Source organism: Typopeltis vanoorti, chromosome 26, assembly GCF_054136105.1.
Source record: "Typopeltis vanoorti isolate ZY-2024b chromosome 26, IOZ_Tvanoo_1.0, whole genome shotgun sequence".
Classification (NCBI taxonomy): domain Eukaryota; kingdom Metazoa; phylum Arthropoda; class Arachnida; order Uropygi; family Thelyphonidae; genus Typopeltis; species Typopeltis vanoorti.
Window position 1 is genome coordinate 24,672,598 of NC_143574.1, and position 12,554 is coordinate 24,685,151.

General features: G+C 35.9%; 1 protein-coding gene across 3 annotated transcripts in view; it reads left to right on the top strand.

Annotated features, from left to right (window-relative positions):
• Pbp95 (proximal sequence element A Pbp95) overlaps window positions 1-12,554 on the top strand; it is a 353,207-nt gene that overhangs the window by 216,303 nt on the left and 124,350 nt on the right. For all 3 annotated transcript variants that reach the window (XM_090414954.1, XM_090414955.1, XM_090414956.1), the window contains exon 12: window positions 3,761-3,867. In XM_090414954.1, the coding sequence (XP_090271080.1) occupies window positions 3,761-3,867 (107 nt within the window). The remainder of the gene's footprint in view (window positions 1-3,760; window positions 3,868-12,554) is intronic.

Here is a 12,554-nt window from a genome sequence, read left to right on the forward strand (position 1 = left end):
TCTTCTTTAATCAGGACGATGTCATCTGCAAAGCAGAGGTAGTTTATTCTCATGCCATTTATTGAAATGCCTCCACCTTCTTCTTTAATCTTATCTAGTTTTCTTCCCAGATGTGTGATGAAGATGATTGGGAATATTGAGTCCCCTTGTCTTGTGCCTTGACTAGTGGCAAACCAATCTCCAGTCTCACCTGCTATTTTGATTTTTGCTTGTGCTTGGTTGTTTATATCTTTCAGCAGGTGGATCAATTTATTGTCCACACCATAGAATTCCAAGACAGCCCATGTTATATTTTGGTCAATATTATCAAATGCTTTTTGGAAGTCCACGAAACAGCAATATATCGTTTTGTTCTTTCTTCAAGCTTTCTTTGCTATTAGTCTTAGTGCGAGTATTTATTCCACTGTACTTCGATCTTGTCAAAATCCAACTTGCTCATCTGGAAGATGTGCCTTCATATGCCCCTTCAGGCATTCTGTTAGTATTTTCATCAGCACTTTGCCAAGATGACTCATTGCAATAGTTCTGTAATTGGTGCATTCTGAAGCACTGCCTTTCTTATGAAGAACAACCAAGACTGATTTTTTCCACTCTTCAGGGGCATACCCTGATCTCCATATTTCATTACATAGCTTACAAGTACTTACCAATTTTAAAAATTTTGATGACTGCTTATTCTTATAACACTAAGGGATCTGTGACTGCGCAATGTCTTAGCGGGAACAGTTGTTATTGCATGAACGTAATATTCTACACTAACATATGTCCTGACTATATATGAAGCTACATAAATGCACAACTGGATTTAACCAGTCGCTTTAGAAATATACGCAAAAAAGCAAACATGCAGACTCCCAGTCCGCGTGTTTGCTTTTTTTGTGTATATTTCTAAATTGTTAGAATTCCATGTGGTATCCTGTCAAAAACCCTTGTAAAGTCCAGCAGTATCACTGTAAATCCATTACTGTTATTCAACTCAGCTGTCACTGTATTATAAAACATGAGCAAGTTACTAAGGCACAACCTACCCTTCACAAAACCACGTTGCCCCTCCATATAGTATCCCATTTCTGTGTATCCATTCCTGTATTTTGGATAAAATTTTTTCATCTGGTCTGATTAAAAGATTGGAATAATATTCCCCAGTTATTGTTTTACCCTTTTCAAGATAATTAATAAACAAAATGCCTTTAGCATCCTAAAACACTGATGCCATGACCTTTCCTGCTGATGGAACTGATTTTGTGTTCTTTGGTGCTGAACAACCGGCTTCTGTCCTCTGTTTGGATTCTGGTGTGTAATGGTGAATCCAAGTCTCATCCATAGTAATAGATTGACACACAAAATTAATTTTATTGTTGTTAAACGTTCCAAGCACTGCTCAGAGATTTTCATGCAAGTGAGTTTTTGATCTGCTGTGAGCAAGCGCGTCACCCATCTTGCGTAAAGCTTTTTCATTTGCAATTATTCATGCAAAATATATCCTACACATTCTTTTGAAATGCCTATAGTCTCAGCAATTTCACTCACTTTGACTCGACGGTCATCCAATACCATATTGTGCACTTGATCAATGACACTTTTTGAACATCCTTCATGTAGATCATCTTCAAGGCTGGTATGGCCATGTTTAAACTCAGCTGCCCATTTCTTAATTGTTGATAACAAAGGAGAGGAGTGCCCATAAACATTTATGAACTTTGAATGAATTTCTTTTGCTGTTAAACCTTCTTTTACAAAGAATTTTATAACCACATGATACTCAGTTTTATCTATTTCAAGGGATACAGACAATACTTTTGCTTCAGACAGCTGTATAAAACAAATTACTTAATAAAATTACTTGTAATTTCACATGGATGCTTATGACAAATGTACCAACAGAGAAAAAACAAAAATTGCAGACAGTGTTTGTTCCCATCTATGGTCGCAAACTTTTCAGACCACCCTCGTTCAGAGGATTTGAAATTGGAAATTACCACCACTTAGTGTTAAGTAGGATAAACATGAATATAACATTGTTTTAAAAAGAATTATAGTTAAGCATCTTTAACAGGTAAACTATAGACTCAGCTATGCAAACATTATTGAACAAAAAAATGAAAGCTTGAAAACATGAACCAAACCCTTGGAGTCTTAGTGACAAACTCTAAAGAAAGCATTGATTGATTCAGCTAGGAAGTTATGTGGTGAAGTTGGCTGCAAGGATAGAAAAATAACAATGCCATTGTGGGCACAAGAAGATAAAGGAACAATCTGGGAACAGAAGAAAGCTTATCATAAGTTCCTAGCAAATAAATCAGCAAATAACTGTAAAAGAATACAGTGAAAAGTGTAAGAAAGCTCAGCTATGTGTAAAAGTAGCTGAACAAAATTCATGAGAAGACTTTGGTAAGACCTGATATTAGAATCAGATTCTAATATGAGATTTAATGCCAGATAATCCAACTTAGCTCTTTTCTTTATGCAGGTAATGTTGTATTCCTAAATATATCCAATGTGTCTCCTGGACTCTCTAGCTGAAGTGCACAACAGCTATAATAAATTTGGCATGAAAATCAGTAATAAAAAGACTAAAACTATGAAAATAGGCAGAGACATAGAAAACTTCAGCTGTATTCTCAATGGAGAACCTTATAGAACAAGTAAAATATTTCAGCTATTTAGGCACAGTTTTAAGTGAAGATGGCAAATGTTAAATCTGGAAATAGACAACAGCATAAGTAAAGCAAGTATGGTGGAGAGCTATTTGAATAAAGTTAATGGTATACAAGACCATGTTCAAACCAATTTTAAGTTATGGATCTGACAGTTTGGTTAGAAATAAATCATTTGATCAAAGACCACAGATATGAGGGTTCTGAGAACAATTAGAGGTGTGAACAGGTGGCATCAATGGCAGAATTATATTAAAAATGAAAATATTAGAAAGAAACTTGGCATTGTTAGCATTCAAGAATGTGTGAGCACAGGTAATCTATGAGGCTGTGGCCACTTAAACAATGGGAGAGAAAACATTAGCAAAATAGTCATTTGATGTCAAGATGAGATTCAAGAGATCCTGAGGAAGACTAAGATCTAGATAGATGGATTCAGCCAGATGTACCGTAGAAGAACAAGATTTTAGATACAACCATATTAGAGTGTGCTGATATGCAATAGACTATTTGGAGGAAAGTATTTCGTAGGAGATTAATAATAATGTGAACTTAAATATATACTCTCAAGGGGTGTTCAGGTTACTATTGACAGCACACTCCATGATTAAGTTCACATTATCATTAATCTCCTCTCAACAACTTTCCCTCAAATAGTCTGGTCACTTGTCAGGAAATTAATGATGATGGTATATATATATATATATATTTATATATATATATATATATATATATATATATATATTTATAGTACTTCTATAACACGCTTCATAGCGTCGATGCCATTTGATTAGAAATTCCAGAGTTGGATGAAAATTAGTCCTCTTCTCATTGTAATATAGAGGCCTTTATAAGGATTTCTACCAAAGATGAATAGCTGGTCTCATATGGAGATAATAGGTATTCCCCTTCACATCAGCATCTTTTTATCCTACAAGAGATTTAAATGAAGAACATGCAATCTGAACAACCTGTTAACTTTCGAATATCGTCAAATTATTAAATTTACAGGTACATGCAAAATATAATATTGTTACTTAGGCATATTAGTGTAATTTAACTTTCTTGCTTCTGATAATCTGTTCTAAATATCTGTTTTGTAGTTGCATATTACCTAGAAGGACGAAGTCGTGGCCAGATAGCTTGCAGGTGGAAACAGTCTCTTTCTCCAGATGTTAAAAAAGGTCCATGGACACGTCAAGAAGATATGGTAAGTATTTCCTACTTAGAGAGAGAGGGAAGAGACCAAACTCAAAATAGACACATAAAAAGAAGCATGCCACATAAAAATTACACAGTGCCACTGTGATTAAAATCCATACTGTAATCCCATTATAGTTACAAAGAAGAGAACCCCTTTAATTGGTTACCAAGTCTTCATAAAAAATGCAGATCTCTTCACCTCTCCTTGACTTTGAACTAAGCAGTTTCTTTTTACATTGCAAAATTTACATAGCTAGAGTGCAAATCACACTCTAGTTGTAGTAAAAGATGGACTGTGGGTAAAATAATGGCCACCTCATAAACATGTAGTGGTGTTTATGTTATTTCCATACAGTACATATATGTTAATAACTTACTGTTATATGGGTTTCTAGTAAGAGCACTTTTCAATGAAAATTGAGCATTTGTTTCAATTAATTAATTAAAAAAAAAAGATAGTTTATTAGGAAGTTGCAGACTTACTGAAAAATTTCATTTCATTGCAACAGGAAATTCAGTGACTTAGGGACTACTTATATCACTCAGAAGGCACTGCACGTGCAGGCATCAGGAGATAAAGCGCTTAAGAATTAATTGCTCCGATTTATTGTTCTTCTCTATCTTATGTGTATAATGATATCATAACTTACATCACAAATAATAAATGATGAGAGGTAATAACAAGTCCACATTATTAAAAAAGGGGGTGCTTAAGGGTCAAAGCTGTATAACTGAGAGGAGACCTCCACATAGCCTTTAAAGGAATGCAGAGCACCAACCAGGGCTTCTGACCTAATGTCCAATCCTCACCTTCTCGTGGTGCACCCTGTTGGGTATCTATCTGGATACTGAACGAATGAGGATGGGCTGGCAAATTGGGATTTAGCCGACCAAATTGTATTCTTATTGGCTTAAACCAATATAGAAAATGATGGTACAACACGGCAAAATTTAATCCCGGCTTGGGCGTCGCCCAGTTACACAAGGACCCCGTTGTTTTCGCCAGGGAACCAGGGCGAACAGCGAAAAGTCAGCTACTGGAACAAATCTGAAAGCACACCCCAACTCAATATCACCAGAGTTAAAGATCGGTACTAACAACATAAGAAGCCTGAATGGCAAAGAAATTGAGCCAGCTGAGGAATTAGATAAGTACCAGATCGACATAATAGGGGTGATTGAAACAAAAGAGACCAAAACTGGTGAGATCTTTCTGAACAATAAATACAAAATGTTATATTCAGGAAATGACAATCAAGGAAAAGAAGGAGTAGCCATAGTATTCAACACTGAATACCTGGCTAATCTTCATGAATGGCAGGCAGTCTCAAGTAGAGTGATGTGGGCAAATATGAGAATGGGGAACTGGACAATGAGACTTATTTGTGCCTATGGTCCCACAGAAGGTTCTACTAAGGTAGAAGTGGAGGAATTTTTTGATACTTTAGAAAAAGCAACTGACACAATGAAAAAGGAAAAATTGGTCCTTGTTGGGGATCTAAATAGCAGAATATGAAATGATTGTCAGACATACAAAAATATTTTGGGATAATTTGGAGAAAAGAGCAAAGCCAATAATAATGGTAAATACCTGTTGGATTTCTGTTCAGGTCATGGACTGGTTATTACTAACACCTTGTTCTAACATAAAAATGTGCACAAATTCACATGAACAGAAGAGGCAAGGAATAAGAAAAGTCTCATTGACTATGTTATTGTTGATAGTGATGTTTTCTCCTTGGTGCAGGACACCAGAGTGTACAGAGGATTTGAAATTGGAAGTGATCACTATTTAGTCTTGAGTAGGATAAAATTGAATTTCGTATTGAAGAGGATAACATGTAAGAAAGTTTTAAAGTGAATAAAAGTTGAGCAGCTCTCAGATGTGAACTGTAGACTAAAATAAACATAAAGATTATTGAAGAAAAAGTGAAAGAGTTTGAGAACAGAAACCAAACCTTGGATATTCAGTGGCAAGCCTTGAACAAAAACCCTGATTGATTCAGCCAGAGAGGCATGTGGTGAGGTTGTCTGCAAGGATAGAAAAATCAGAACTCCATGGTGGACACAGGAAGTTAAAGAGGCAGTGAAGGAAAAGAAGAAAGCATATCAAAAGTTCCTGGCAAATAGGTCAGCTTGTGCTCTTCGAGAATACAGAGACAAATGTAAGAAAGCTAAACACTGTGTAAAACTAACTAAACAAAAGTCACGGGAGGACTTTGGCAAGAACATAGAAAATAAATATCAAGAAGGTGGCAAGATATTCTGGAAGTTGTTAAAGAAGCTTAGGAATTTAAGAAAGAGTGCTGTAAAAGGAGTTAGAGATGATAAAGGTGACATGAAAATGGGAGAAAAAGATATCCTTCAAGTATAGTGTAATTACTTTGAAAAATTGCTAAATGAAACAAGCAGTGATAGCACAGTGGTTTAAAACACTCAACAGGCATACAGTCTGGAATACATATAAATACTTGAAGTAGAAAATGCCATCAAATGCTTGAAATGTGGAAATGCAGCAGGAGTAGATGATATTCGACCAGAAATGCTGAAGTATGGTGGTATAAAAGTCTTACAGTGGCTGCACTGCATAGTTCAGAAAGTCTGGGCAGAGGGACGAATTCCCGATGATTGGAGTAGAGCTCTAATAGTACCCATATATAAAAAGTGAATTAAACTGAATGTGAGAATTACAGAGGTATTTCCCTACTGAGTGTTCCTGGTAAGATCTATGCAAGTATACTTGAGAAACGGTTGAGAAGAATTGTGGAAGAAAAGCTTGGTGAAGAACAAGCTGGATTCAGGCCAAATAGATGCTGTCAGGATCAGATCTTCACTTTACGAAAAATAGTCGAGAAAGCATGGGAATATAACAAAAATCTGTATTCAAGTTTTGTCGATTTGGAAAAGGCATATGACAAGGTACCAAGAGAGAAGCTATTCAATATGCTATAGTTATATGGTGTCAATGGGACATTATATTAAGTAATACTTTGTCTTTATTTGTGTTGTAAGTCAGTAGTTAGAATTGAAGCAAGTACAATAAGATGGTTTAATGTTAAATCTGGTGTGAGACAAGGATGTACATTATCCCCTCTGTTATTCATTATCTATATGGATCACATTATGAAGGAAAGTGGTATTAAACATGATATCAGAATTGGAGATGTTAATGTTAGTTCTTTGCTTTATGCGGATGATGTTATGCTTCTAAATAAATCCGCTACAAGTCTGTAAGATTCTCTGACAAAATTGAATAACTGTTATAATAAATATGGTATGAAGGTGAGCAATAAAAAGACAAAGACAATGAAAATAAGAAGAATCAGTGAAAATGTCAACTGTGTTGTGAATGGGGAACCTGTGGAACAAGTAAAACATTTCAGCTACTTAAGCACGATTTTTAGTGAAGATGGTAAATGAAATATGGAAATAGACAACAGAATCAACAAAGCTGGTATGGTAGGAAGTCAATTGAATAAATTCATATGGAATAAAGAGAAATTAGTCGCAACACTAAATTAGCTGTATACAAGACAGTGTTCAAACCAGTTTTAACTTATGGATCTGAGAGCTGGGTCAGAAGTAAAATACTTGACCAAAGACTAGACTGCGGACATGAGACTCCTGAGAAAGATTAGAGGTGTGAACAGATGGCATCAGTGGCAATATCATTTTAAAAACGAGGATATTAGGAAAGAACTTGACATTGTCAGCATCCAGGAATGAGTTAGCAGAGCTAATCTCAGGTGGTATGGTCACTTAAAGGGCGAAGAAAGATTAGCAAAACAAGTGTTCTCTGCCAGGTTGGCAGGAAAACAACCCAGAGGAAGACCAAGATATAGGTGAATTGATACGGTACAATGTGCCTTAGACGATAGAAATATAAGATCTGATAATGATAATATGGGAGTCTTGACTAGTAACAGACTGATTTGGAGAAAAATTGTAAATAGGAAGTTAGTAATGATGTAAATTTTTCATGTAGTACTATCATATCCTGTATACCCCTTGAGGGTACATGTCAGGAATTTGATGATGATGATGGATTATACATAAACCTACAAAAAACAAAAACAATGATAACCTCAAAATCAGACATTGACTTCTTAAAGATACAAATTGGCAATAAACAAATTGAGAATGTAAACAAGTTCACTTATCTAAGAAGCACTTCGAGTCTAGATGGTCGCTCAAAAACCGACATTAAATATCGAATTGCTAAAGCAACCATGGCCCATACAGAAGTTAAAACCATTGTAGGGAGATAACAGAATAGTCACAACCAGACTAAGACTAATTGACACCTTGGTGAATTCTATCTTCTTGTATGGTTGTGAGGCCTGGACTTTATTGAGGGAAGTCTCCTGTCTTTTGAAATGAAAACTTATAGTAGACTTTTGGGAATTCCCTATAATGCTCACGAAACCAATGAAAATGTCCGAAAACTGATTGATTCAGTAGAGTGGAGAAAAAGGAAAAATATTCTGACAGTCAACAGAAGAAAACAGATGAAATGGTTCGGAGATGTTTAGAGGGCTAATGGCATTCCAAAGCAAGCACTAGAAGGAATTGTTCCGGGATCAAGGGTTAGGGGCCATCCTCGATTAAAATGGGCTGATAACATCAAAAAATTGACAGATTTCTCCTTTTCTCAACTAACATCAAGAACAAGAGACCAAGATAATTGGAGGAGACTAACAAAGAATATCACCTACCAGCCATGAGTGACCAAACAGTCTATTTAGGACTACGGGAGAGAAGAAGATGTATATCAACAGTACTGGATTTCTTTTTAATTAAATGTGCTTCTGTTTAAGATCTTTTGTTTAGTTTTCAACTTACCGAAAGACATAGTTGAATAAATTGATCTCTTGTCATGACCAGATGCTTCTATAAAGTAATCTGAACATATTAGGTTCAAATAAGACAAAATTAAGAAAGTAACAACATTGTTATTTGTTTATATAAGGCAATTAAAAATGCATGATTGCATTGCAGTTTGTCTTCCATCATGTTTACACACGGTTTAAAATGTGTGTGAGAGAGAGAAAATGAAATCTTGCTGCAAAATGAGTTGCTGTAAATCCTTATCTTCTACTCCCCCCCCCCCTCCCACTTGGATGATCTAATTTTCCTTCTTTTGAAAAAGAACCAGACTGATACTTTTTTAAGCTACTGGACATCCTTAGCAAGCAGTGTAATACCTAACCCCAGACAACAAAAAAATCATCTTGCACTTAAAGACCTACATAATTCTCCATTCCATATTAGGGTTTGAACCAATAGCTTGTTATTGTTTTTTCTATTACACACAAAAGGCAAAAGAGCCTACAGCAAACAAATGCCATGTATGTAGGTAGGGTTGAGAGTAACATAATCAGTTGATATTCTTCTTGAAATGTTGGATGTTGAAGTTCTTTGGAAATGCCTAATGAGGGAGGCTGTTCCACACAGTTGAGGTGCAAAGAATGAAAGATGACTGGGAGTAGCAGGTTTAGTGAGTGTGCAGTTAGACTGTAAAGGGATGTTCAGCAGCTGGTGCTAGAGTTCCTGTACATATGACAGAAATGAAAGGAATAATGGATGCAAGTTCTGCTGAACAATAGCCATGGAAATATCTGTGGAAGAGACACAATGCAGAAACTAATCTTCTATGGAAAAATGGCTGAAGAGAGTCTATAAGAAGTCATTAATCAGCCAGACTGCCCTTTTCTGAATAGTTCGAGAATTTTTAGGGAGGTCTACCACTCCAGACATAGAGCATTATTCTAATGTTGGTCAGATTTGGTATTATTATCTGAGACCTCCAGTGAGTCAAGGACTCACTGAAGGGGGCTATAAATCACCCAAACCATCTGTCACACCTTCCCTTAAATTCATTCACACTAGATGCACTCACTACCCCTAAGGCAAACTATTCCATTCACTCACTGCTCTGTGAGAGCAAAACCTAACTCAAACTGTGAACAAACAACTTCCATGGATTCCCCCACCCCTGTGTTCTCTCTCCCACCTTCCATATAATGAAAAATTTCATCAGATACTATCCTATAACACCAATTCAAACGTTTATAGACTTCTATCATATCATATCACCCCTCTTTCCCCTGTTTACCGGAGTCTGTAATCTGGCCTCATGATCTAAATCCCATAATATGAATATAATCTTTGTAATTCTACTAAGCTGATCATAATTTCCAGCTTTATAGTTCAACATATAGCCTGTTTTAATCGGAGCATCAATACATTTAGATACTTTCCAAGAAAGCACAGCCTGATCGGATCGCTATCACCATCTGGTGGTACAATAGCCATATTCTTATCCAAAACTCTTTGACCTTGAGTTCCTTCTTTTACATGCTGCTTGAGAAAGTTATCTCGCTCAATTCAATAAATTACTCTTCTTTCTTATCATGAGATTTCTCTTCTGCCCAATCAATGTTTGGAAGATTAAAGTCACCCATAACGATCACTCGTTTGTAGTCAAAGGGTAAATTGACGACGCATTTCTTCGGCAGAGAAGTATATCTTGAGTGAAAAGGATGTCATATTTTTTAGAAGCTGATAATGCTATAGAAGTGATATGATCATGCCTGGAAAGGTTTGGAGTAGGGGTCAATCCAAAAAGCGATGTTTGGTTTTGACTGTTGAGCTGAGCATTATCAAAAGTAACTGGAAAAGATCTGAGGTCTTTTTTATGAGAAAACCATCAAAACTGTTTTGGAAGCATTGAGGTTGACTAGGTTTATTTCACCCTAATCAAGGATACTGTGGGGAGCAGTGACATTATTCATCCAGCCTTGCATTGCAAAAATTAAATACAGTTATAGTTGTTTACAACTGAAAAATAGTGCATGAGTTATTTTTATCATTATATATGTTCATTTGTATATAGGTGTCTATGTATTCACCTTTTATTAGTCCATTTTTGATAAGGTTTCACTGGCCTGACAGCTGCTTTGAACTGGTCGGATCTCTTCAGAGACCAGGTAGAAGCCTTAAGAGAGCAAGAACTCTCATTCAGTAATAAGGAACTTTAAGTGTTAGAGAAATGTATTTTTCATAGGCGAACTCTTGATTGCTTATGAAAACTTTCATAATTTGTACATTCGGCTTTGAAATGATGCTGGATTTAATATTCACATTGCTATGTAATTTTGCATCACCAAACTAAAGCTTTTTGGCTCTTTATTTTAGTAATTAGCAATAAAAAGACCAAAACTATGAAAATAGCAGAAAACAGTAGAAAACTTCAGCTGCATTCTGAATGGAAACCCTATAGAATAAGTAAAATATTTCAACAATTTTTAGTAAAGATTGCAAGCTAAATCTGGAAATAGACAGAATAAGCAAAACTGGGATGGCAGTTGCCAACTAAATTTATATGAAATATGAGCTGGCCTAGTTGGCTGAGTGGTTAGCATATCCGTTCTTCAGCCAAGAGGCTTTGGGTTCAAATCCTGCAGTTGGCATGAATGTTTGTGATTGTCTGTGAAAATACTAGTAGAGGTGGTGGACAGTAGATGGCATTGATGTTGTAGTTTGCTGTAGTTGGTGGAGACAGAGAGCTGTAGAGCAGGTGCCCTCCCTTAACGAGTCCTTAGATTTCAAAGATTCATCAAAGGAGGGCACCTTCAAATTGTTAGTTTTGTGTCACATTACATGAACTGCAACAATTTGGTATAACAGTGGGATTAGTTTAAAAAATTGCAATGGCCAACACATTAAACTAAAGTCCTAATTGATTCCATGTATTGTTGGATAAAGAGAGAAAAAAAAAAAGTATTAATTTGATCTTAAAATGACTGTCTCCCAGATTTTTGGTGAATTGATACAGCCATACTTGTTGAAGTTTGGAGAATGTTGTAAAGCTGCTGATGATTCCAAAAACAATTTCTCTCTCTCTTATAATCACTTCTGTGTAGCACTTTTATTTTCTTCTGTCTGATCCTGAATGAAGAGGTGTCCAAGACAAGTTCTGCTAGTCCAAATATTTTTATGTTCCTCAAAGTGGATGCCAACAGTTCTTCCTGTCTGTCCATAGTAAGCCAGGTCATGAGTACAGGACACTTCATATACTCCTGGATGTGATAAACAGCATGTCATGTTCTTAGGTGAACAGATGAAAGATGCCAGTTTGAGATATGAGTTACATGTGGTGTGTAGCTGATATTTATTAAACACACTAGATATCTTTTTGGATGTGCCCTGAATGTGTGGAATGGTGACAGTTTTATTGTAGCCCTGTGTATTAGATAATGGAGTGGATTTCCAAGTCATATTTAGTATTTTCTCTATTCTTTGGGAATTATGGCCATTGCATAAGAAGCATGAAGCAAGTGAGTGAGTTCAGTAGTAAGAGCATTGTCATTAGAACAGATGGTTCTGTGAGTTAGTGTTTTGAGAATACTATATTTTTAAACTAGATGATAGTGTGATTGTTTGTGCAATTATCTCCCTGTATGTGTAGGTTTTTTTCTGTTTAGACAAATTATGGACTCTACAACTGTGTTATAAATAATTATTTTAATTTCCTGATGCTTAGACCTTCATATTAAGGTCATCATCTAGAATATGCACACACACACACACACACACACACACACACACACACACACACACACACACACACACACATATAGAGAGAGAGAGAGAGAGAAGCTATATTACATTTCACACAGTATGCTAAAGACA